The following is a 26,009-nucleotide window of genomic DNA, read 5'->3' as shown; positions in this document are numbered from 1 at the left end:
GCAGCATCCTCCACAATGCTGCCCAGTGACAGGCGTCATTACTTCTTTTGTTTATCTTATTTTATTTTATTTTTACCAGGGATTGAACTCAAGGGTGCTTAACCACTGAGCCACATCCCCAGTTCTTTTTATAGTTTATTTGGAGACAGGGTCTCCCTGAGTTTCCTAGGGTCTCCCTAAGTTGCTGAGGTTGGCTTTGAACTTGTGATCCTCCTGCCTCAGCCTCCTGAGCTGCTGAGATTATAGGTACCCACGGCTACACCCAGCAGTTTGTTTATTTTTACTTTAGAATACAGTTTAGAAAGCTGAGATTAGGAGAAGGGTCCTAGAGTTGGTGGGGATGCCAGCCCCTCCCCACTCTGGCCTCGGCTTCCTCAGAGGTATTATTTTAGACTCAGGATATTGAGCTGGGTACAGTAGCACACACCTGTAATCCTAGGGACTCAGGAGGCTGCGACTTGAACCTGTAGAACAGAGGCCACTTTTTTTCTCTGATCAATGTATAAGATCTGCCGTGTGTGTGTGTGTGTGTTCTTCAGGATTGAACCCATGCCCTCATACATGCTAGGGAAGTGCTGAGCCACACTATATCCTATATCCCCAGTCCTGGATATAGGTTGTTTAAAATGGTCATATAGTAATCTTGACCTCTTTGGGTGTACAGTTCTGACTTTGTCATGTACAGTGGCATATAACCATGACAAGATTCTGAACAGTTTCATTATCCAGAAAAGCTCACCCTTGAGGTCCCCTAATAGTCACCCCTCCCCCAAACCCAGAAAACTCTGCCCTGTCCTCATCAGTGGCTTGGTGTCTTCTGCCATCACTGTGCCACACAGCATGCAATCTTCCTGAGACTGGCCTCTTTCATCCTTCCTGTTAACTATGCCAATAATTTGTCCCTTTTTATTGCTGAGTAGCATTCCGTGGTGTGGACGTACCACAGTTCATGTGTCCATTCACCAAGTTCCACCTGCCTCCAGTTTTTGGTGATTATGAATAAAGCTACTATAAACATTCTTGTTAGGTTTATTTGATTTTTTTGTACCTGGGATTGAACCCAGGAGTGCTGAATCACTGAGCCACATCCCTGGCCCTATTTTATTTAGAGAAAGGGTCTTGCTGAGTTGCTCAGGGCCTCGCTAAGTTGCTGAGGCTGGCTTGCACAGGTCTTTGTGTGCACATAAGTTTTTATTTCTCTGGAGCAAATATCTAGAGGTGGGAATCCTGGGTCGATGTGGTTTTAATCAGTGTTTAACCGAGGACTGACGACCTTAAGCATCTTTTCGCGTACTCCACAACTGCATTTCCTTTTTGGTGAGGTCTCTGCTCAACTCTTCTGCCCATTTTAATCTTGGCTGGCTGATTTTCTCACTACGTTGCTGAGGCAGGCTTCAAACTCCCCATCCTCTTGCCCCAACCTTGGAGGTCTCTGGGTCGCATGTGCCATTACACCCAGCTTGGAGACAAGTCTTTGGTAAAACATGGGACTTGTAAATATTACCTCTCAGCCTACAACTTGCCCTCGCATTCTTTTTACATTGCCTTTCACAGAGCAAAGGGTTTATAATTTTGATAAAGTCTAGCTTCTGGATCTTGTTTCTTTCACCAATCAGTGTCATGTTTAAGAACTCTTGGACAACCCTGTGTCATGAAGAGAGTTTCTCCAGCCTTTGTCTGGGAGTGTTATAAATCTCGGGTTTGAGTGTGCAGTGCCTGAGGTTGAGTGGTGTGTGGTTGTTTTCTGCACGTGGACATCCAGTGGTTGAAGCACCAATTGTCACAGAGACTGTCCTCCTCTGCGGAACTGCTTTGTGCCTTTGTCTAAAATCAATTGACCATGTTCTTGCTGGTCCACTTCTGGGCTCTCTTCTGTCTCACTGACCCATGTGTCCAGCCCTCTGACCACCCATCCCACACTATCCTGATCACTGTCTCTATACAGTGGATCCTAAAGTATCCTAAGTATCATCCTCCATTTGTATTTTTTGGTCCCAGGGATTGAGCTCAGAGGCACTGAACCACTGAGCCACATCCCAGCCCTTTTTTGTATTTTTTGTTAGAGACAGGGTCTGACTGAGTTACTTAGGACCTTGCTACGTTGCTGAGGCTGGCTTTGAACTTGCTGTCCTCCTGCCTCAGCTTCCCAAGCTGCTGGGATTATTGGAGTGAGTCACTGCACCTGGCCATTCCGCCACCTTTATTAGTCTTTTTCAAAATTGTTTTATCTATTCTAGTTTCTTTGCCTTTCCCAATACATTTTAGAATCAGTTTGCCTGCATCTAAAAAACAAAGTTCCTGCTGGGCATTTGATTGGAATTGTATGAAATGTACAGGTCACTGTTATGGGTTGGAACTGTGTCCCCAAAAAAGATATGTTAAAGTCCTAACCTCCAATTCCTCAAGATGCAACCTTAGTTAGAAATAGGGTCATTTAACTCGGGTGCAGTGACACATGCCTCTAATCCCAGAGATTCAGGAGGTTGAGAGAGGAGGATCAGAAGTTTGAGGCCAGTCTCAGCATTTTAGGGAGGCCCTCAGCAACTAAGCAAGACTTTTTCTCAAAATAAAAAATGTGGGGGGTGCTGGGGATGTAGTTAGTGGTAAAGCACTCTTGGGTTCAATCTTCAGTATCAAAAGGAAGGAAGGAAGGGAGTGAGGTAGGGAGAGAGGGAGGGAGGAAGGATGGGAGAGGGGGAGGGAGAGAGGGAGTTAGAAGAAATAGGGCTATTGCAGCCAGGTATGCATACCTGTAATTCCAGCTACTCAGGAGGATGAGGTAGGAGGATGTCAAGCTCAAGGTCAGCCTGGGCAACTTAGACACTGTCTTAAAATGAAAAGCTTAAAAGGGCTGGGGACAGCTCCATGGCCAAGTGTCTGCCTACACCATGCATGAGGCCCTGGGTTCCCACCCCAGCACTACCAGTGGGGGGGGGGGGGGCGGGGGCAGAAAGGAGATAAGACAGAGTCACAGACACACATGGAGAACACGGATGCGGAGGGGCAGAAGTCTGAATGCTTCAGCTGCCAGCCGCAGGGCACCAAGGGCTGCAGGGAGGTCCCAGGAGCTGTTGGAGAGGCAGCGGATGCTCCCTGGAGGCCCCGAGAGCACGTGCCTGCCCGCAGCTGCCCTGGGACTTCAGCCTGCAGAACTGCCTGCGGTAGAGGCCAGCGTCTAGTTTGTGATGCTTTGTGATGGCCGCCCCAGAAGTTAATTCAATTAGGGGAGAAATGACATCTTACTATGTTGAATCCTCCCATACACAAGCATGACAGGTCCTCCGTTGGTGAAGGCCTTTCCCTCTCACGAGCACCCTGGGGCTCCCACGCAGACATCCTGTGTGTTCTGTTGGAACATCCTGTGTCTGTTGAGTAGGTCTGGTGCCCACGTATTTCCTTTCTTCTTTCTCTCTTTTGCAACTATTATAAGTGGTCGAGTCGTTTTAATTTCGGTTTCCATTTGTTTACTGTTAACATGCAGAGGCACAGGTGACTTGTGGCTGCTGATCTTGCATCCTGTGGCTCTGCCGAATTCTTATGAGTTGCAGGAGATCTAAGAGTCTTTCTCGTTTCCCGCGGTATCCACTCTCTTTGAAGAAGGTAGGTTAAGACAGGTGCGATGGCGCACACCTGTGATCCCAGCAGCTCCGGAGGCTGAGCCAGGAGGATCCCAAGTTCAAACCCAGCCTCAGCAACTTAGCAAGGCCCGAAGCAATTTAGCAAGACCCTGTCTTAAATTTAAAAAATAAAAAGGGCTGGGGACGTGGCTCAGTGGTTAAGCCCCCCCTGGGTTCAACCCCTGGTACCAAAAAAAAGGTTAATTCTATAAAACATCATAGTCCATTCTTAATTTATTTCACCAATTTCCTCTTCCTGGACATCAACATTGTTTCTTTTTTATTATTATAAAAATGATGGAATTAATTTTAGATTTGGGAAATAAATCTCTGACCCTTTTACTAATTGTGTCAGAGGAGAGATTCCTAGAAATGGGATTAGCAGGTCAAAGGGCTGAACCCTCCTCAAGTGCTACACATGGCTCAGTTGCTTTCCAGAAAGGTCAAACCAAGCCACTGCCATCAGCAACATGTGCGAGGACTCAGCAGGCTGAATCGCTGCCAGCACTGAGAAAGACTATGTAAGCTCTTTGCCATTCAACGGGAAGAAAGAGCATCTCCTGCGAACTTCCTAGTACTCCTTTTGAAAATGCCATCCTGTCCCGCCCCTGCTGAAAAACCTTCCGTGGCTCCCCATTACCTTCTTTTTTTTTTTTTAGTACCAGGTGTTGAATCCAGGGCACTTATTGAACCACATCCCCAGCCCTTTTTTATGTTCTATTTAGAGACAGGGTCTTGCTGAGTTGCTTGCTAAGTTGCTGAGGCTGGTTTTGAACTTGCCATCCTCCTGCCTGTTTTCCCAGCTACTAAGATTATGGGCCTGTGCCACCACACATGGCCACCATTACCTTCTCAATAAAGTCCCTGCCCCTGGCTGACAGGTGGGCACCTCAACACCTAGCTCCCATTTACTTTCCAGTGGCAAATTCGCCCTGGTCCTTTTCCTTATGCTGTCCCAGACACTTCAACACGGTTGGGGGTTTTTGTTGTTTTAACACTGGGGATTTAACCCAGGGACACTTACCACTGAGCCACATCCACAGCCCTTTTAATTTTTTTATTTGAGACAGGGTCTTGCTAAGTTGCTGAGGCTGGTCTCAAACTTGTGATTCTCCTGCTTCAGCCTCCTGAGTCTCTGGGATGACAGGCACGTGCCACCACAACAGCTAGCTGGCTATTTTTGAAACCCACTAGATAGGCTCTTACCCTTCCAAGCCTTTGTCCAGGCTTTCCGCTCTGCATGGATGCAGGCATGCTTATCTGGCTCACCCCTCCCCACCCAAACTGATTCATACCCACAGTGGTACCTAGGAGAAGTGCAGAGGAGCAGATTTAGAATCAAACTGGTCGTGTTTCAGACCACTTTTACTGGGTGGCCTTGGAAAAGGTACTTAACCTCTCTGTGCCTGTTACCTCAACTACAAAATGGCAGTAAGAACAGCCACCTCGCTGAGTTGTAAGGACATATGAGAACTCTGGCCCTTGGGAAGTGTCGATGCATCTTAGCTACTATTCTCCTCACTCATAGCTGTCTCCTCCCTGATCTGGCCCAGTACCCATGGGAAACAGCCAGATTGCAGTCTGCTCTTATCCCCTTGCTCCTTGTTAACCGTCTCAGCCTGGGTTCTCATCTGAATGAAGCTAACACTCCATCGCTGCTTCACAGACTCACTGTGAGGACTGGAAGAGCAACAGGTGTCCTTGTCCTTCTTTAGGTGCCCACCACTTCCCTGGTGATCATGTCTCTGCCCACCCTCAGCCCGGGGGAGGCAGGGAGGAGCGGGACAAAGAAGCTGTGAGCACTTACTGAAGGCCTGACCCTGTGCTGCCTCCTTCCATGCCCACCCTGCTGTGTGGCTGTCAGGGCCTGGGCCGGAAATGGAATCCAACCCAGAAGGTTCCAGAGCTTTACCAGAAGAAGTGCTGGCAGGCTGAAGAGGACCAGTCATCCCGGGGAGGCACTGGGACCTCCAGGGTCGAAATGACAACGGAAAAGTCCTGCAGGTGCCATCAGAGGGACACAGCTGCACCCTGGCCAGGAACCCAAAGGAGCCGGGGCAGATCAGAGGTACTCTGATCTACCTGTCTTCATCTCTCTCTCTCCCCTCCCTTCAATCTCCTGTGTGGGGTGCTGACCCAGAAAGCCTATAGCGAGGGAACCTGGGGACCCAGGCCACAGGTCACCCGCCCGCCCTGGTTGAACAGGGAAGGAGGAGAGGACAACAGGTGCGTGAGGGAGAATAACAAGCCCCGGGAGGCAGGATACCCCTCCCCCATCCCTTTCTTTGTGGCGTTCCTGTTTTTGTGGTTCTGGGGCTTGAACTCCGGGGCTCCTGCAGGCAGGCAAGCTCCACCACTGAGCTACATCCCCAGCCATCTTTCAGATTTTATTCCGGGACAGGGTCTCCCTGAGTGGCGGGCCGCCCTTGAATTTGCCATCCTCCTGCCTTCACCAAACAAGTGGCGGTGGCTGGGGTCCAGGGGTGTGCCGCCGTTCCAGGCCCCATTCCATTTTGCAGATGGGAAGATTGCGGTCCAGAGACATGAAGTAACTAGCCTGCTGTCACAGAACTGGGGAGGTGGAGCTGGAGGACGGACTCACAAGGCCATGGCCCCTTGACCCAGGCTTCCAGGACAAGCCTCCATCCCCCAGGGGTCAGCAGGCCCTCAGGGAAGTGGCAGGCGGGCCTGCTCCGGTGTCCTCGTCCCCGTCGCCCCCTTTTCTACCCTTCCCCGCGGCGGCTCTCTCCCACTCTCAGCCGACTCGCTCTCTCGGCCTCTCCCGGGCGGCTCTGCTCTCACTTCTCGCCGTCCTCCCCGAAGCTCGGTTGCTCGCAGGTCCTCCCAGCCCCCCGCCCCACCCGACCCCCACGCCGCCGCGTCCTTGTCCCTTGGCGTCCTCCAGCGGCGCCGCTCCTTCCCATCTGGGGCGCAGGGCTCGGTCTTCCCGCGGCGCCCACCTCGGCGCAGGCCCCTCGCCTCCCCGCGGCGGCGGGCTGGGTGGCAGCCGGGGGGCGGGGAGCGGGGCTGGCGCGGCGCCGGCCTGAGTCACACGCATGAGGCAGCGTGAGTCAGGCGCGGAGGGAAGTCCCTGCGGAAGGGGCTTTCGGAGCCGCAGTCGATCACAGGAAAGAGAAAGTGTCCGAAATGCTCCTTTGACACAGTGACCTTGTGTGAGCCCGAGCCGGACACACCCCTCGCCCACGGCCTCCCCGCAAACCGCAGCACGCACACCCCGCGCCGCCCCCCAGGCCGCTGCAGCCGGCGGCTCCAGGTACGCGCCCGCAGCCCGCAGGGCCAGGCCGGGCCTGTGCTGCCGCCCGGCCGGGCGAAGAGAAAGCCTGGAGGGTCCCAGCCGCCCCTGTGCCCTGCAGCTCCAAAGCGCAGTCTTGCCTCCAGCTTCTGAAAGGTGCAGTGAGTGCCCCCCAGCCGGCGTGGGCCCCCTGCGGCTTGATCCCAAGCTCACAGACCCCTTGGGTTTTCTCCAGCACCCTATGGAGCCTTGCAGGGTGTGCTGGGAAGCTGGCAACTTGAGGTCCCACAGTGCCCAGAGGACCAGGTGTGAAGCTCCGCCACTTCAGACTCTCCAGCCCTCTTAGATTGTCCTGGAATCCATCAGTTGGATTTAATTACAGAAATATTTAACACCTACTATGTGCCAGGCTTTTAAAAACCTGGGCTATGCCTGGGTACAATAGCCCATGTCTGTAAATCCCAGCGACTCTAGAGGCTAAGGCAGGAGGATTGCAAGTTGGAGGCCAGCCTTAGCAATTTAGCCTCTCTCAAAAAAGAGAAAGGGCTGAGGATGTAGCTCAGCGGTAAAGCACCCCTGGGTTCAATCCCATTACCAAAGCAAACAAACAAAAGGAACAAAACCAGTCAGTGAACAAAATACGTTGTAATACCTGCACTCCAAAGAGTAGGCATTCTGGGTGGGTAGGGAAGACAATAATCAATAATAAATAAGCAAATTAGGTTTGGGGGTGTAGCCCAGTGGTAGAGCACCTTCGCATCCAGAGGCCCTGGATTTCTTCACCAACACTTAAATAAATAATAAGCAAATTATCTAGACCAGGGCTACCCAAAAGAAATAGAATGGGAGCCATGAGTGTAATGTTAAATGTTCTAGTAGCCACATTAAATGTAAAAAGAAACGCATAAAATAAATTTTAATAACATTCTATTAAATCCTGTATACGCAAATTTCCCATTTTTTTAAAAATTTTATTTTAATTTTTGTTACTGGGAATTAAATCCTGAGGTGCTATATCCCCAATCCTTTTCATTTTTAATTTTGAGACAGGGTCTCACTAAGTTGCCCGGGCTGGCCTCGAACTTGTGCTCCTTCTGCCCCAGCCTCCAGATTGCTGGGATTGCAGGTGTGCAGCACCAAGTCCAATTCTCCCTTTTGTTGGTACTAAGCCTTGAAAATCCAGTGAGTACTTAACACTTCAGCAAACTGCAGTTCAGACTCACATTTCAAGTGCTCAGGCACTGTGTGTGCAGAATGGGTAGCGCCCTGTGCTGACCCCAGGGAAAGGCTAGGGTATATAAGGTAGAACAGGTAAGGGCGCGGGGTGGTGGAACCTGGGCACACTGATCAGGGTAGGCAGAACAGTAATCAGGGAACGAGTGGGAGCTGCAGACACCTGGAGCCAGGCTCTGCCACTGGCTGCAGCAAGCCCTGACCTTGCTGAGACCCTGATGACTGAGGAGGTGCATCCCACCTACCTATCTACCCAGCTGGTTAAAGTTGCAGGCAAGATAGACTCCTAGTCTCAGAGTCATGTCAAGGTTTGATGGTCACCAAAGGCAGCCCTGGCCCAGGCCCTCCATTTTTTTCCATTTTTAGCCAGGGCCACAGTAATTTTTTTTTTTTTTTTTAATGCCAGGAATTGAACCCAGGGCCACTTCACTACTGAGCCACATCCTCAGTTCCTTTTTATTTTGAGATAGGGTCTTGCTAAATTGCTGAAGGCCTTACTAAGTTGCCGAAGCTGATCTCAAACCTGCAATCCTCCTGCCTCAGCCTCCCTGATGGCTGGCCTTGCAGGCATGCACCACCACACCTGGCTTACAGTGAGATATTTCATTCCTATTTTGAGTTTTCCTGCAGTACTGGGGATTGAACCTGAGGCCTTGCACATGCCATCCTGAGAGAAAAGCATTGTAGATTTCCAGGGGGACCAAGCCATCCTCTTAAGATGAACTCAGACTAATGCCAAAGTGGGTGGGGATGTCAATCTCACCACACCTCTTTGGGAGCTGTGAGAAACATTAGCCCTGGTTTTCTGCCCAGATGCCATCCTGCTCTCAAAGCCCCTCCCAATAGGGCAAAACTGCTGGGAAAGGGCCACCTCTGAACCTTGGACAGATCCCAGGAGGCAAGGGTGAAGGAGAGGGCCCCAAGCCAAGAAGTTATTGTGGAGGGGCTTTGGATCCCTTTTATGCACCCCATTTCTGCAAACCCAAGGGGCTTATGGTATCAATAACCAGCCTCTTCCTGAGGGACAGGAGTTTAGAACTGAGGCTTCTGCAAGGCTAGAGATGGGGGTGGGAGTACCCCAGAAATACCCAAAGAGGCAGCAAGGCCTGGCCTGGGATGTAGACCTGCCCTTGTTCCTCACTCAAGGCCTGGGAACTGGCAGGGTACCATGGATGGTGACCCAGAAACCTGGCTGTCAGCCGCTCCTGCCTGGCACTGCTCACAGCAATAGGAGTCCCTGGCAGCTGTCAGTGGAGCAGGCCCCTGGGTTTTCTCACCAGTGTGTGTGTCCCTGGAGACCCCAGCCCAGTCTCCCCAAGGCACCCAGATCCAGACCTCAGAGTAAGGCAGGTTTAGGGGGATGGCCCAGCATGGGTTAGCTCCCAGAGTCACAAGGCGCAGGCAGGGCCCTCAGGTGTTTTAGTCCCAGAGGGCCACAGACTCTAATCCTTGAAAAGAAGAAAACAAAGAGGCTGGCCACCTAATTTACGGTGAGGACTAGGTCTCCGAGGACTTTTGCCCCCCAGGATTTATGGAGTGAGGGTAAGGCCTGGGTGAGCAGGGAGCAAACAAGGAAATTTAACAAGGTTGGCGGGGAAGGGGGTGCTGGTGGGCCCTCCCTGCTGGCCCGGCCGCTATCTCCAAGACAGATTCCAGACCAGCAGGCTCGCCCAGCCCCCTCCTCTGCTCTCCCGCCAGTGGCTTCCTTCCCTCCCCTCCCCGCTCCCTTCTCCCCCTCCCCCAAGCTACCCACTTCCTCTGCCCCTCCTCCAGCCCCTTTTGCTCCCATTCATCCATCCATTCACCAAACTTTTGCTGAGCGCCAAGGCCCCCTTGGGCCCTAGGAGCAAGGCTTGCGGGTATGCAGAGGAAGGAAACAAAGCCCAGAGGATTCCCACCAATCTCCAGCCCGGTCTTGGCCCCTCCCACACCTCCTCTTCCCCAGCTGCCACTGGGCCTGCAACCTCCATCCACCCTGCTCTCAGTTCCATCTCCAGATTTCAGCTTAGCGGAAGTGTGCATGGGCCCAGGTGACACTTGTACGTCTGGGACTGGCAGGCAGCACCTCCTCCTGGTTGTTCCCAGGACGGAGACCTCAGAACCACATTCTCAGTCCTAAGAAAGGTTCAGGGTGGCCTGGACTCCTGCACCCAGGGCACATGTCCTCAGTCCAGTGGGCGTCTCCAGCAGCAGGGCTTTCTCAGTGAACAGTACAGCTTCCAGAGCTGGAAGCAACCGGGCCAGAACCCACAGGGACCTGGACTGTAGGGCAGAGGGGCCTTCCCACTGGCGATGGAGAGCAGGCCATCCTGAGCCCAGAACAGCCAGTCTTTCCCATGGGCCCCTCAGGACCACTCCTGCTGGGCTTAGAAAGCAGGCGAGAAATACAAGAGAAACAGGAGTCAAAGACAAGCCTAGGAAGGCAAACCCAGCCCGGGGCCTCACGCTGGACTCCAGAAAGGAACCCCAGCACCCACTAGAGGACGGTTCCGCAGGCACACAGTCACTTCCTAACATACCATGTGATCATCTATGGGACCACTACCAGACACTCGCCTTCAGGGGCTCTGCAGCTTTCAGGTTTGACTATTCTCCCTCACCCACCATGGGAGGGAGCAAGGTATTTGACCTGCAGAGCCTGGTCAATCAGTTCAACTGCAAGGAAACTGCTCCCCATAAAGTGCCAACCTTCACTGGCTCAGCCCAACTTGCACTCTAGTGAGCTGCCACCAGTGCCCATCACCAACGGGCAAACTGGCCAATCCCTTAAGCCGAAGGGACAAGACGTTGGACAGGCAGCTACCAGGTCCTCAGGATAAACCCAAGGCAAAGGGGGAAAATAAACAAGTTTTCCAGAACTGGTGACAAACTAGAACATCTGTAAGCAGCAGAGCACACTAAGACAGTGAGGCAGAGGCACCTTAGGGATGCCGGAGACCCTGGAAGGTCTCAGGTTGGACTACCCAGCCACGTGATGACATCTGACTGCTGAGTCCCATGTGCCCTCTTGTCTGTCTTGAGGTTGGGGGATAGATGCTCTGGGGCTTGGCCTTTGTGGCCTAATTATTCTTCATTCAACACATTTTTGGGGTTTGAACACTATGCTACGCTCCAGGCCCAGTGAACACACAAGATAAAATTCTCTTGACCTGACAGAGCTGGCACTCCAGTGGAGTGAACACCACACATATCATTTATTATTGATAATGATTAAATAATTATATAGTATGTTAGAAATGGATATGTTCTAGGAAAAGAAATAAAACATGTAAAGCAGATGTGATCCTGCAGGGAGAGACATTCGGTTTTAAACAGTGTAGACAAATAATATTGAACAGAGACCTGATGGCAGTGAGAGGGCAAGCCCTGGAGATGACTGGGAGAGCATACCAGGCAGAGGGAACCACAGGTGCAAAGGCCCTGAGGTGAGCTCAAGCCTGGCAGGTCTGGGGAAGTCCAAGGCCAAAGCAGACAGAACAGTAGGTAGGAGATGTGGCAGGAGACAGATGGCAGGACCTTTCTAGCCTTTGTTTTTGCTAAGATGGGAGCCCCTTGAGGTTTTTGAGCAGAGGAAGAAAATGCCTTACATTTCAGGTAGAAAGAGATTTAGTATTGGGAATTAGATGCTTACAAAACTGTTGGAATAACTGGGGGAGCCGGCTCCAGGCCTGACCTCCTGGAACAATAAGACTGAGCTACTGGCTCTGCCCCAGAGATGGGGTAGGGCATCAGAAAGCCCCACAGTATGGCTGAGCTGTGATCTAGGAGCAGAAGGCCTTGCTCTCACCCCCACCAGAGCTAGTGACTGGAGGACTCTGAATGTGCTGTTGAGTCTCCACAGCCCACATATCAACATTTCCAACCTATCACGATGGTCACACCTCCAAGCCCAAACCCCTGCCAGACACTGCTGTTCCTACCTACCTGCTTCCTGGGCCTCCTGGAATATTCCACCCATGCCCTGGGTCCCTGCCCTGTGCTTCCCCAGGCCCCCTTATAGTGTACACCACACTGATGAAATTGTCTATGTTCTTGCCTGCCCCCACCCCAATGAAAACCCCCTGAGGGCAGGAGTGTAGCTACTCATTCAAAGCCACACACATGGTGCCTGTCATGGTACATGGAGAGATGGATCTGGTCAGGCTATGAGAGGGCAACAAGCCTACCCAGCCTAGGTAGAAGTAATGGGCTGGGGCAGTGGGGACAGGGTGGGGGGATGGGGAAGAGGCAGAATCCTAAACTACTTAACTACTCGACTCAGTTGTTTTCAGTACTGGGTGTGCAACCCAGGGTCTTGCACGTGCTAGGCAAGCACTCTACCACCGAGCTGCCTTCTCAGCCCTTGAGGGTTTTTTTATTTTTTTGTGGTGTTGGGGATTGATTGAACCCAGGACCTTGTGCAGGCAAGTCAGCGGTTGAGTTTTAACAACTGTAAAACAGGGGCAATAGCATTCCTGACGGTAGGGGGTGTTGAGGGATCTGAGGGAATGTTATGCATTTTGTATATACTCCACCTTTTCTTTAGTTTTTTTCTGAGGTTGGATAAGAAACTATGTTTTCCTGGAGATCCAGCCCTGAAGAAGAAAACTGATAAAATCCAGTGACCTGGGCAATGCAGGATGGGTGGTTGGCTCACAGCAGGGAGGCAGAAAGGTGCCTACTTCTCGGGCCCTCCTTTTCACTTGAGAGTTTTTCCCTCGAAAGTTGGAACCAGAGAGGCCCTCCTCCCACTCTAGGCCTGCCAGGCTTCCTGGCAGCAGAGCTTGTGGTCAGCAGGGCCTGGAGGCCTGATCCTGCCAGATGACCAGATGCAGTAGTAGCTGGGTGGCTCTCCAGAAAAGTGGTCAAATACTGTGTGCCAGGGTGACCCTACCTCTTGGCTTGCTTGGGTCAGTCCCAGTTGCTATGGGCCAGATCAAGTTTATGCCCGTTGTCTGCTCATAACTATTAATAGAGCTTCCTTTCACTCTGAAGTGTCTTGCTTGTCTGCTAAAGCTGAGCATGCATATCCTATGAACCAGTAACTCCTCTCCTAGGCATGTGCCCAACAGAAATTTGCACATCTACTAATCAAGAATATTCTAGAACACTCATTGCAGCACTATTTCTAATAGCCCCAAACCAGAAATTATCCAAATGCCCTTCAGCAGAATGCATAAATAAATTGTGGAACATTCACACCATGTAACTATGCAGTCTTGAGAATGTGCATCCTAAAGCCACATGCAATGGGATGGATTAATTTCACAGATGCAACACTGAACAAAGGAAACCCAGGAAAGTACATCATGCATGGCTCCATCCACACATGGACACACACAGGCTACACAGGGGCCACAGACCTACTTCTTGATCTGGGCACTAGTGACACAAAAGCGTTCACTTTGTAAAACTACAAGTCCAACACTTAGAAGTATTTTTTGCTTATATAGTTTGTATCAGTAAAAGTTTTACTTTATTTTTTAAGTTAATGCATTTTGGTGGGGGGGGGGGGCGCCAGGGGCAGGTGTACTGGTGATAGAACCCAAGGCCTTGAGAGCTCTATCCCTGATCTGTACTCTGTGGTTTACTTGTAAAAGTATCCTGCTTTGGACAACAGGTTGGACAATACCTAATTCTCTCCTCCACCCATCTACTTCCCATCTACATGTTGGGCTGGACCCATGGAACATCATCACAATCACACCTTACCACCCAGCCCCACTAGTAAACAGAACCTTCCATGTATTCTAAAAAATGAGCTACATCAGTTGTCCTGAAATAAAGTTGACCCTCCCCATTCCCCACACATTCTTGTTGGTTCACTGGGTTGTCCTCGAGGATAATGTGTAAGTCAACTCGGATTATTGGAAAATGCTTCCTGGGAGACTGCGCACCCCTCAGGCCTTGGCCAACAGGCTGAGGTCCCAGGCCTAGAACAGCTCCCTCTCCCTGCCTGCCCTTTCCCAGCCCAGAAAGGCCTGCCCGAGCCCATCTTTTTCCACCTTTGGAGCTCCCGTCCTCTTTCTCTAAGCATCTGCCTCCCCCACAGTCCAAGTTTCAAAATATAGGGAATTTTGCTTTATTCATGGACTGTATCCCAAGAGTAGACTAGCCCCTGGTTACACAGTAGTCGCTCAATACATAAATAACCAACGAAATGTTTTCAACCTCATGGCAGCTCCTGGGTTGTTATTCGGCTTTTTCTTAGGTGTATTCCTGGTCCTGATTCCTCTACAGTGAAATTCCTGAAATTCGCTGGGAATCATTCACCTCTTTACCCCCACCACTCACCTTTCTGCTCAAGAGGAAAGAAAGGAAAGGAAGTGAATTCAGGGCATTTGCAATCCAGAAGGCCTGAAGGTGGGGGTCAGTGGGCACGGAGTTATTTGGATTTCAAGGGTGTGGGTAATCCTGGAGAGGAACAAGCTACTATATTTATTTGCCTACGAATTTATTTATACCTGCCTCCTTCCAGAGAGGGTTTGAGGTGGCTTACAAAAATACACACAATACGAGGTAGAAAACAAGTCGGTGAGGAAAATCAGGACGAGGAGAAAACAAGAGTGGAAAAAATAAGATCAAGTCGGCTCGCTAGAAGTGGGCCAAAAAGTTGGCCAAGCGCTCCCACAGCCCACTCGAGGCGGAAGTCCCTTTCTCCCCCAACTCTCTCCTGGGGAGGGACACACGTCCCGCAGGGCCAGGGCGCTGCCCCGCGGTCAGCTGCGTGTGGAGAAAGGGGCTGACGAATCCCTGTCGGCCGCCAGCGCGGAACCCCGGCCTAGAAGCCCGCGCGGCCTTGGGGAGGGCTCTGTCGACGGGCGCCCGGCCGCGGGGCACATGCTCGGGCCCACACCTGGGCGCCCGCCTTGCCGCCACGGGCCTGAGGCCCGGGAGAGGGTGTGGCAGGGGCGCAAGGTTCGCTCTTCCACTCCACCCTGCAGAGGGGCCGCAGCTCGCAACTTGAGAGCCCTCCAGCGAAGTCCGCTCGCGGCCTACTAAGCGCGGGCTCGGCGCGCCGGGCACAAAGATGGAAGGAGCAGCGCGCTTCCACCCCGCCCCACCCCCAGCGCTCCAGACAAAGGGGCAGCCGCCCCTCCCCCACCTCTCCCTCGCCTCCCCCTCCGCTCTCTGTTCCCCTCCTCGCAGGCCGCCCTCCGGTGACTTCCTCTCCCTCCTGGGCCGGCCCCAGGTCTCCTCAGGAACTGCCTTTCACCTGGGCGTGGGGCGGGAGCAGCGCGCGGAGGCCGGCCGCCCCAGGCCCGCGCCCTCCCCTTTGAACCCACTCCGGGCCTCCAGCGCCTTCCCGCCCGGGCGCCCGCGCCCCGCCCCCACCGGCCGAGCACGTGCTGCCCCGCGCCCAGAGCGCCATCTCGCCGCCCGGTGGGGGCTGGGCCCGGCTGCCCGCCCCGCTCCCCACCCCCACCGGAAACATTCCTGAGGCATTCCTGAAACTTGGAGGCCCGGCCCCTCGAGTTCCCCACCCCGCCTCCATGCCGGCCGCTGGGTTCGCCTGGCGTCCCCCCTCCACCGGCTCGCCCCTGAGGAGGGGGCTGGGCCAGGGCCTCGGCTGACCGGGGAGGAAGAAGGGGCGCACCGAAAAACATGAGTCACAGCCCTGTGTCACTGGACCGCATTGCTATTCCCTGCATCACAGGAGGTGTGGAAGGCCGCCTCAGGGACCAGGCGCGGGGAGGCGCACCGGGAGGGCCCGGCCCGGCCTGCAGGGCGCGCCTCTCCGCTGCGCCTTCTTCCCCCACCGCCCTCCCCGCCATCTTCCCACTTTGGCTTCCTCCTCGCTCCGTGCAACAAGTCTTTGTTGAGCCAGGCGCCGAGCGGGCCGGGCCTGGCGGGGATGGTGTGCGTCAACTCAGCCCCTGCCCTCAAAGCGCTTCCAGGCGACCTCTGGCCCACCCTTTACTTTTTAAAAGTCACGACGGAGGGGATCAGGGTCCGGAGTGGACCGCGTGTCCCCAAAGCACCATCCAGGTCACCTAGAAGGATGACTCCTCCCTCCGGTATACCTGCAAAAGGGCCAATCGTTGGTTTCGCTTGAAGGCAGCACCTTGATTACGGCTCGCTCGCGGCCGTTAATAAATTGAAACTTAGGACTCCCCAAGTTTCACGTCTGGATTTCACAAGACTTGTGTTTCACCCGTCAACCACACGCGGGTTGACGCCGGAACGCACATGCTGACACCTGTCCGCCCAAGGGAAATCAACGAGCCGTCGATCTGGGCGAAAGGGGCGGCGAGTAGGCCGCGGAATTCTCCAAGAGGCGCGTTTATCTCCACCCCTCCGCCCGCGTGGACCCCCGCAGGCACGAGCGCCGCCCACCCCACGCGCCCTGCGGGGGCCGGGCTCGCACGCCCGGAAGGAGCCTAGAGGTGACTGTCCCCGGGACCCCTTTCCAGGCAGGAAGCACGCCCCCATCGGCCCCCACCCAGGAGAAAAGCTCCTTCGAGACTCTTCTGCGCCCGATCCCCTGTTTCCTCGCCCGGGACTGTGGGAGTGGGCCGTCGACTCGGGCTGCCAGCCCAGGCCTCCCGCACAGCGCGGCCCACGGACAGCACCCACCCGCGCGCGGCGGCGGCTGGCGGGCGGCCGCCCTTTTAAATCCCCGGGCTCATTTGCATGGCCCCGCCCCCCCAGTGACACGGCTGGCGCGGGCGGGCCCGTCCCCCCTGCCCCTGGGTCGCTCTTTTTTAAGCTCCCCTGAGCCGGGGCTGCGCTCCTCTAATTGGGACTCCGAGCCGGGGCTATTTCTGGCGCTGGCGCGGCTCCAAGAAGGCGTGAGTTCGCGGCCGCTCCGGTGGCTTCTTTTTTTTATATCTATAATTTAATTAAATTATTTATTTATTGAGGCCGCGCACGGGCCGTGCCCAGCTTCCTGCCCCTCGCCATCCTCTGGGGGAGGGGGGATATTTTTGTCCCCCCGCCTGGATGTGACATATAAATACCCCGCGGGGGCCTTGGCGGCGAGCACGCGGCGGCGGCGGTCTCTGAGCGCCTCTGCCCTCTCTCCCGGTTTCAGATCCGCATTTGCTAGCAGCGGCGGCGGCGGCGGAGCCAGGCCGGTCCTCAGCGCCCAGCACCGTCGCTCCCGGCAGCCCGGAGCGCGCACCGCAGGCCGGCAGCCGAGCTCGCGGTGAGTCGTCCCCGGGGCCCGCGGCGGCGGCGGCCGAGGGGGGCGCCCGCGCCCCCGCCCGCACGCCGCCCCTCCTGCGAGCCGCCCGGGGCTGCAGCGCGCGCCGCCGGCTTTATTCCCAGGCCCGGGCGGCGCGATCCGCCGGCGGGGAGGGCCGCGCGGCGCGGGGGCGGACGGCGGGGCCCGGCGGCGCGGGGAGGACGCCCGCACCGGGTCCCCAGCGCCGCGGGCGCCCTGCGGGGGGCGGGGACCCGGGAAAGGCGCGCGGTGGGGGAGGGGGGCGCGCGGCTGCAGCGGGCGCGAGTTGTGCACCCAGCGGAGCCCGGTGCACCTCGCGCGGCGGCCGCTCCCGCCCGAGCCCGGGCCGGGTGGGGGGCGGGGAGAGGCACGGGCTGCGGCGCAGCGGGCGGCCGGGGGGTCGAGCGCCCCCAGCAGCCCGGGGAAGTTCTCGAAGTGAGGGGGAGGGGCGGGAGCCCCGAGATTCGGCTCTCCGCTCCCTCGGCCTTTCTCTGGTGGCCCGTCCGCAGACGAGGCCGGATCGCGGGCCTGGGCTTGGGGCTTCACCCCGACCCCACCTCTGGCCCGGCCCGCGCCTCCTCAGCCCCCAGGGCCCGGCCTGCCCTCCGCCCCCACAAACTGGTTTCTCTGCTTTGCTGGGCTCTGTTGGAACTAGTCCCTTTGACTCCCCGTTTCTGTTTTTTCTGGGGCTTTATTTTTCGGGAAAGGTACGGAGGGAGGGGGTTTTCTTCCTCCAGCGCGCGCCAGGTTTCCTGCCCCAAGGCGGGCTTGGGTGCCCCCTCTGGCAGGAAGTGGGGCCGGGTGCACCCGCGTGGCGGTGCATGCGGTCGGGGTGCGCTGGTTTCCCGCGCCTGCAGGAACGGCCTGCGCCCCTCCCCCCGCGCGCCCTAGCTCTCAGTCCCGCTGGCCAGCGGTGTAGGCCGGGTGCAGACACTTGCAGAGTCACCCAGGGTCGGTCTGTAGCTGGGGTGGACTGGGTCTTAACTAGCTTCTAGGCCCCACGCAAAGTGGCGAACTGGAAGGGCCACCAGGAACTTACTCCATCCTTCTCGTCAACTTGCTGTGTGACCTTGGGCCACTCATCGGGCTTCTCTGGGCCACTTATTTTTTCCTGGAAAATAATGAGAGCCGCCAGAATTTTTTCTTGATTATTTCTGCAGAATTCTAAAACATTTAAGGGCCACACACTGTGCACGGTGTATGGAGGAGACAGGTTTAAGGCCCAGAAGGGCTTATTACAAACAGGGGTTGGGATTGGGCCCGAAATGTGGCTTCTCCAAGCCAGGCCTCCCTGATGTTCAGAAACAGGTGGAAGAGACAAACCTTCCTTGGCCTCACTAGACAGGGCCTCCATCTTTCATTCAGTGGGGACCTAACTGAAGGATGGTTTAAGGGGTCCCTTATTTATAACCATAGATGGGTGGAGGGACCAGATGGTATAAGAGCTTCCAGAAAGACTGGTTCCCCACCTGGAACCCTCTGAGGGGGCCTCAGGCAGACCTCATGTGAGGTCAGCACTCATTTAGCTGATTAATTTTGATGTTTAGTTTGAAGGGGGACCTGTGGTGTAATATAAGATTCTAATCACTGTCTGTAATTACAGAGCAGAACAAGCCACTAATGATGGAGCAGGATAAATCACCAACCACCCTGTTTGAAAGGGTCTCCAAGTCTGAAATATTATAAAATAGAATGATTACCAAAGTCCTGCCATCTGGAGGGTCTCTCAGTGATGGGGGTCAGGAGTCCTTCAAAAATCAAGTTCCAAAAATGTTTTCCTGTCATTGGGTTAAAATTGGAAATTGGCTCAAAATCTGAAGAGGAAAGAAACATCTTCAGATAGTTTAGTTCCCACTGATGAGTAAAGATGTGTTTCCATCTAAGTTTCTTTAAATACTGCCTAATTCAGCTTCAGCAGTCTGGAAAGATGGTGGGCAAACTGTTGAGGGAGGTGCTGCCTTGTCCCCATTTTACAGATGGGCAGGCTTTCCGAAGCGGGACCACTTGTGCCCACCCCTAACCAAGGGCAGGTTGGTGGGGCCATAGTTCTCCCAGGTCTCATCCTAAAACTTTCGGATGAGGATAAGGATGGAGATGTGGAGGACCCTCTCTTTTTTTCAAGCTTCTGGAAGACATCCCTAATATAGGCAGCAGGTACTCCTTGTGGTGATTAAACCCCAGCAGGCCTGAGATGAAGGAAAATGCTAGAGAGGGACCATCAAATTTTTAGGATATACCCCAGGTGACCAGCTAGGGTGTGTTAGAAGGGTCCATTCCTGAATCCCCACCCCTCCCATAAGTGGGCTTCAAAAAACAGCCCCGGCTGACACCAGGTCTGGGGAGAGGACACCTCAGCACCTTTACCTCACCCGCTGCACATTCAGCCATTTTCCTCTCCCTCAGTTGTCTGCAGCTCTGATACCGTGAGGTTTGTTTGCTCTAGGAGAGAGCAGAAAGTACCGGCTGGTGGACACCCCCACCCCACCCCGCTTTGATTGGCCCTTCTTAGCATTTGGTCCTCGGGCTTGGGCCTTACCAGACAGGCAGTGTCAGTGCAGTGAGCAGGGGTGACATCCATGGCTGCAGAACCACCTTCTCTTTTTCTACTTCACTTCCTACTCCCCTCAGAACTGCCTAGGCATGGTTTTCTCACAAGAGAGCAGCCGCTGGTGATGAGAGGGAGGGGTTCCTGGCAGTTTGTGGGACCCCATTTTCCCTCACCTTTGCCTGAGGGCTGCCTTACCTCTGTAGCCAGGTCTGGGCTGGGAGTACCTCATGGGCGCCACCCCTATGGTGGCAGGACAACAAAGAACCCTTCTAAAAAAGAGATAAGGAGCTGATTAGGACCAACGGCCCTGCTCCACCCTGCAGTAGCATGCAGGAGGTGGGCAGAACCTTCTGTCCTGGGGTCCACTGGAAGCAGGCAGTTCCTGCAGTGTGCCCCAGGGGTGGGGTGGTGAGAGATAGAAAGTGGCTGAGGCATGAGGTTTTGTTTAAAATTTACTTTTTCTGTCTCCCAGCATCCCAGCCATTGCTCTTCACCTGCTCCATAGAGAAGGAAGATGAGTGAGTCAAGCTCGAAGTCCAGCCAGCCCTTGGCCTCCAAGCAGGAAAAGGACGGCACTGAGAAGCGAGGCCGGGGCAGGCCGCGCAAGCAGCCTCCGGTGAGTCCCGGGACGGCGCTGGTAGGGAGTCAGGTGGGTGTCCAAACCTTTGCCTCAATTTACCCCTTGAGGGCTAGGGAGGTGCCTGGTGGCTCTATAAGTGTGAACTTGCATGGAAGGATCCAGAATCATTCCCGTATGTGTGTGGTCATAACTTAAAGTGGCATCTCTATAGTCAGATTCTTCAACCATCCCAGCAGAGAGAATTCTGGGGTCTGAGGAACTCAAGGTGGGTTTTAAAGCCAGTGCCAGAAATCCAAGCCAGAAGCAGCCCAGTGGTCATACATAGGTCACTGCTTTTACTGTGGTAAACTACTCTCCTTTTCTAAAATTCCAGACCACTGAGGACCTGTGGTTTTTATCTTTTTTTAAATTAATTAACTTATTTTCAGTTGTTGGTGGACTTTTATTTTATTCATTTATTTATATATGTGGTGCTGTGAGAATTGAACCCAGTGCCTCACACATGCTAGGCATGTGCTCTACCACTGAGCCACAACCCCAGCCTGCCCCTGTGTTTTTTATCTTCTAACAAAAATGAATATTAATTCATTGTTTTGCAGTGCTGGGGATGGAACCTGGGGTCTTGTGCATGCTTGGCAAAGTGCTCTATCACTGAACCACACCCCCAGCTGTGTGTGTGTGTGTGTGTGTGTGTGTGTGTGTGTGTATATAATCTCTCTCCTAGGGTTTTAATCATATGACTCAGTGCATAAAATTAAAGATTTGTCAATTTGCTGTAGAAGTTTCTATACTGTCAATTTTTGTCCATCTCAGGCCCATAATGAATTCCTGGGCCAGCACCTATTCATAGGCCACGCTTTGAGTAGTCTTCAGATGGGCTTTGTCCCTGGCTCTATAAACAGACATCGAAGCCCAAGAAATTAAAACGGTTGGGTAATTAGTGGCAGTAATCCTCAACCCTGGTATTGCTCCTTCATAACATCCCATAGTGGGGTGGGTGAGTGCTGTGGCACTGCGAGGCCCCCTAGGGAATGTAGCCACCTGGGCATTGGGTGGGGCACCTGTTACCATGGTAGAGATCTTGGCTTCTCACAGGGAGGCAGCTGTCTCCCAAGCAAGGGATGGCTGTTGGTGAAGCCTAGTTACTACTTCCTGAGGAAGAGAAGAATTGAAGTTGACTCTTGTCGCTTCAGCACAGAGCAGGCCGCCACACCTGCAGGTCTTCCCAACTATAGCCAGGGAGTCTCAGGAGACATGACATAAGAGGTTTGTGTGATTGTGTGGTGGAACTCAGCGACCAACTTCAGGGCAGGGTGTTGGAGACTCATCCTCTTCTGGGCCCATCCCCCTTTGCTTCCCTTATCCTACCTGTTAAGGAGGTTAGGGTTACAGAGCCATGCTTATAAATGGCCCCTGGAGCTGCCCCTGAGTGTCTTCATTATTCCTCAGCTTCTATGTGTTATGCAGAAGTTTTTTTAATTTTGTCTTGAGCTTTTAAAATTTCAGCAACAGTGGCAGTGATCTCTGGAGTCTAGGCATCATTTCTCTTCCCTGGGGGTCCAGGTTTGCAGGTGAAGGTAGGGGGTCTCCCCAGCTTCCAGCATGTATCATGGGAGAGGAGCAGGTGACAATCAAGGCCAGTGCCAGGGTCATCTAAGGGTTTTTTTCTGCCCATGACACCTTTCCCAGAGGTCTTCAGGCTTCTTGTCATTTTGTTGTCCCAGAAACCTCCAGGGAAGCAAAGGGAGGGGCTTTGAAAAATGGTCACACTGAGGGCCTGAATCCTGGAGAGCTAGCCTCTGCCATAGTTCTTTGTTTTCCTGGTCAGGAGTTTTCTTACTGGCTTAACCCTGCTGGGGTGGGGCAGAGGGCTGTCTTCTGAAGGGACTGGGACAGGTGGTGTCTGTGTCCCTGACTGCCTCATCTTATCTTTGCAGAAGGAACCCAGCGAAGTGCCAACACCTAAGAGACCTCGGGGCCGACCAAAGGGGAGCAAAAACAAGGGCGCCGCAAAGACCCGGGTGAGGAAAGCTGGTGCCGCCTGGGCCCGTGAATAGAGGTCCCTGTTGTCTTTCCATGGGCACATCTGTGGGGAACGCTGGGAAGCGACCTGCGTGCCCTTGTTCTTTGCCCATCCCATCCTTGGTACATGGGTGGTGATGGGTCTTTGCCGAGCAAGGGAAGCAGGGTCGTGACTGAGGTCTCAGCGTCTGTGGCATTAGTCCTGTCACCGATGGGAGGGCAGTTCAGTCAGAAGTCCCGCCATTGATCCATTCTAGCGAAGGCAGTATGCAGAGAGTAAAGGGCCTCTGCCGGCCCTGGGCTGAGAATACCACCTTCACCCCCGGGGTCCCTGGAGCCCAAAGGGGTGGGGACAAGCAAGGAGAGCCAGATTGCCAGTGGCATCAGCCTTTCAGCAGAAGGGTTGTTTTGTTTTTTAATTTTTTCTGAGGCACGACTCATATCCTCTGAGTCACAGGTGGAGGAGGGAGTAGGGGGCGTGTGTGTATGTTGGGTGGGGGGCAAGTGTGGCTGGTCAGTCATCAGCAGCTGGACTTGAATGAGCCTTCAGGGTGAGTCCTGGGCTGCTCTGAGCAGAGTAGGTCTCTACCTCCCTCTCCTTTCCTCACTAATGGGCATTGGGCACTCAGTGAGGACTGGCCAGCATTTTTTTACTTAGAGCATATTTTCTCTGACCCTCCAGAAAACCACCACAGCTCCAGGGAGGAAACCAAGGGGCAGACCCAAAAACTGGTAGGTGTTCCTTGACTCTGCGGCTCATTTTGGGGAGGGGGTTAAGAATTTGCAGTGCCTAGTTCTATGTATCCACCATGGAAAGACTGTTCTCCCTGATCTACCATGACAGGGATGCTGGGACATAACAAACCTCACAGGTCAGAGAAGGGAAGGGGTGTGCCCAGGGCTTTTACAGGGCAGTGCCCATGAGAAGTGAGGGGTCCCACACACAAACCAGGCCAGACCCCCTGCCCTCCCCTAGGCGGAGAGGGTGGTTCCTGCATCTCCCTTTGCTCCTAGCATACACTTAGAACTCTCAGGGGAGGTGGTGGGAGTCTAGTTGGTGCCCCCAATGACAGATGAGAAAGAAAAGCCACAGGGGCAGGGTGACGTTTGTCCTCCCTAGGATCTTCTTGGAAAGAGCAAGAAATGGCAAAGGTCCTTCCAAGCTGGTGGGAGTTCCATTGTAACCCACCTCACCTCCTGGGGAGGCGCCATTCATCTCTGAGCTCCTAAGTAGCTGGGGGTAGGCTGTCCTGAGCGGCTGTCCCAGGAGTGCCCTGCAGCTGAGCCCTTCACCTGCCCTCCACTCCCAAGGCACTCATTCCTAGAGCTGGGCCACGGGGGTGGAGGCTTGGGGGGCACTCCTGGCCAGGCCCCAGGAGTGAGTAACAGGAAACAGTTGTTTTGGAGTCTGTGCCTGGCACAGGGGCTGTGGGCCCTGTGGTGTCCCAGCATTCCCGCCCAGTGAGTGAGCCCCAGCAGCGTGCGCTTCCCCTTCCTCCCCACCCTGGGCTGGGGTCAGCCTTTGGCCACTCAGACCTGGCTCCACTGTTCAGCGCCTGCCTGGTGGGCCCAGGCCATCTTGTTTCCCTGTGCCCACCCCGGGGCTCGCCTTCTGCTGCCCCTTCCCAGTTCTTCTCCAGGTCACCTCTCCTCCCTCCCTGAGAGCCAGTCACTTCCTCGGCAGAGCCCTGCCCTCCCATGGGCCTAGGGGCCTGGCTTCTGGCTGTGTGTGAGCAGCATGTGTGGGTTTTTTTCCCCCCTTTTAAATTCTTCGTTTTTATGAATGAAACCCAGGGCTGGAGGTTGCTGAGTCACCCACACACTCAGCCCTGACTCATCTCCCTTCTGGAGAGCCTGGGAGTGCAGGGAGTGGTGGGGGCCGGCCTCGGTAGAGAGGGGCCAGACCCAGAGCTGCTCTGCCCACCCCGCAGGAGAAGGAGGAAGAGGAGGGCATCTCGCAGGAGTCCTCAGAAGAGGAGCAGTGACCGCCCGTGCCGCCTGCTCCCTCCGAGGAGCAGCTTTCTTCTGGGACTGGACAGCTTCACTCCGCTCCCACCGCCCGCCCCTTCCCCCAGGCCCACTGACACGCCTCTGACCCGCCAGCCCCACCTGCGCCCTCCCTACCGCACACTACACAGCACACCAGCCGCTGCAGGGCCCCCGTGGTCCCAATGGGGAGCAGTTTTCCTCTAGCCTCAGTCCCCAGCGACCCTTCCTACCCCCACCCTGCGCACACACACTTGCCCTGGACAAGGCTAATGTCCCACTTAGCCGCACCCTGCGCCTGCTGCGTCCCTGCCTGCTTGGTGGGGACATTGCTGTCTGGGCTCTTGGTTTGGGGGCCCCGTTCTCTGCTCCACTGTTCCTTCTGGCTTCCCATAGAGGGGCCTGGGAGGGCTTCCCTGGCCTTAAGGGGTCCAAACCCCATCTTATTCTGACATGCCCCACTGCTGGACCTGCACTAGCAGGTGTGGCCACTGGGGAAGGGGTGCTTCGCCCCCAGCCAAACTTATCAGGTGGAGCTCACACCCTCTTCTCTTCCCCACCTGAGTCCTGCACTAGGTTGGACAGCCCCTTTGGGGTACAGGAGGGAGGGCAGGAGTTGGAGCCCCTGTTCCCTATTCGCAGGCCCTACCACCTTGCCCTCACCCTGGGATCTGAGCATCTAGTGCAGGGGTAGAAATGAAGTCACCTGTTGCCCAGGTTCCCTGTGGCAGCCACCTAAGGCAGGCCAGGGGGCTACCTGCCACCCTTCGCTTCCATTCTCGGCTGTTTACTTTCCTCTGATGGGGCACTATTAACAAGGAGCTAGCCCTGCCCACGCTGCCTCTCCCGCTCCTCCCTGACCCCCATGGTTCTGGTTCCATCTTTTCCTCTGTTCACAAACTACCTCTGGACAGTTGTGTTGGTTTTTGTTCAATGTTTCATTCTTAGACATCAGTCATTGCTGCTGCTACCAGCGCCAGACGTTCATCCTCATGCCTCCCCCGTTCTGCCCACATTCCCCTCCCCAAAGTGTTCCTCACGGGGAAGGGGGACTGGGGTGCAGCAGGCTGGGTTACCTACTACCCCAGTCCCAGGGAAGGTGGGGTCCTGCCCCTAGGATGCTGCAGCAGAGTGAGGAGGGGGTCCGTGTTGACCATGAAGGGTGTAGGGGCCACCTTCTCCCCTTGTTCTGTCGGGGAGGGGTTGGCCATTATTTGTCCCAGCCTGGGGCTCCCCCTCTGGTTTCCTATTTGCAGTTACTTGAATAAAAAAAATATCCTTTTCTGGACTCGAGTCATTGAGATTAGATGGGATGAGAAGCAAGAGCCCAGGGTTGGCACTTGGAAGGGCTCTCCCCACCTTCAGGCTTCTGGGAGAAGAGGAGGCGATGAAATCTGCTCTAGAGGTAATTTAAGCCCCTCTTGAAGGAGTCAACCACACCCCTAGCCACAAAACATTTTTATTTACAAAATATATATACTGAGTACTATACATGTGGGCCCTGTAACCATGGAAACAACTCCAAATCCCTCCTGGGGGTTTGTGCCAAAGCCCAGTTCAGGCAAGTTAAAGAGAAAGCAAAGCTGTTCCCAGCCACCCTACCCAAAAAGGCCTGTCAGTCCCTG

General features: G+C 54.5%; 1 protein-coding gene across 2 annotated transcripts; it reads left to right on the top strand.

The window, feature by feature from the left end:
• The first annotated feature begins 16,745 nt into the window (after positions 1–16,745).
• Positions 16,746–25,672, top strand: Hmga1 (high mobility group AT-hook 1). 2 transcript variants are annotated; one of them, XM_047557974.1, is made up of 6 exons: positions 16,746–16,874; positions 17,117–17,230; positions 20,269–20,412; positions 22,314–22,397; positions 23,081–23,130; positions 24,330–25,672. In XM_047557974.1, exons 3-6 carry the CDS (start codon positions 20,311–20,313, stop codon positions 24,589–24,591), a joined length of 498 nt encoding a protein of 165 aa, XP_047413930.1. In that variant the 5' UTR covers positions 16,746–16,874; positions 17,117–17,230; positions 20,269–20,310; the 3' UTR covers positions 24,592–25,672. The 2 variants fall into 2 exon arrangements, with proteins under 2 accessions (XP_047413930.1, XP_047413929.1); XM_047557973.1 differs by having other exon boundaries at positions 20,269–20,445.
• The last annotated feature ends 337 nt before the right edge of the window (positions 25,673–26,009 follow it).

The sequence above is a fragment of the Sciurus carolinensis genome, chromosome 7 (assembly GCF_902686445.1).
Source record: "Sciurus carolinensis chromosome 7, mSciCar1.2, whole genome shotgun sequence".
Classification (NCBI taxonomy): Eukaryota; Metazoa; Chordata; class Mammalia; order Rodentia; family Sciuridae; genus Sciurus; species Sciurus carolinensis.
The sequence above is the reverse complement of the archived record's forward strand: the minus strand, read 5'-3'. Positions and strand labels throughout refer to the sequence as shown.

Bases quoted from the DNA above. Each gene is read 5' to 3' on its own strand.
- Hmga1 (XM_047557973.1), top strand. From the start codon at position 20,311: ATGAGTGAGTCAAGCTCGAAGTCCAGCCAGCCCTTGGCCTCCAAGCAG. The intron at 20,446-22,313 runs GTGGGTGTCCAA...TTATCTTTGCAG, and splicing joins CGGCGCTGGTAGGGAGTCAG to AAGGAACCCAGCGAAGTGCC. The intron at 22,398-23,080 runs GTGAGGAAAGCT...CTGACCCTCCAG, and splicing joins AGGGCGCCGCAAAGACCCGG to AAAACCACCACAGCTCCAGG.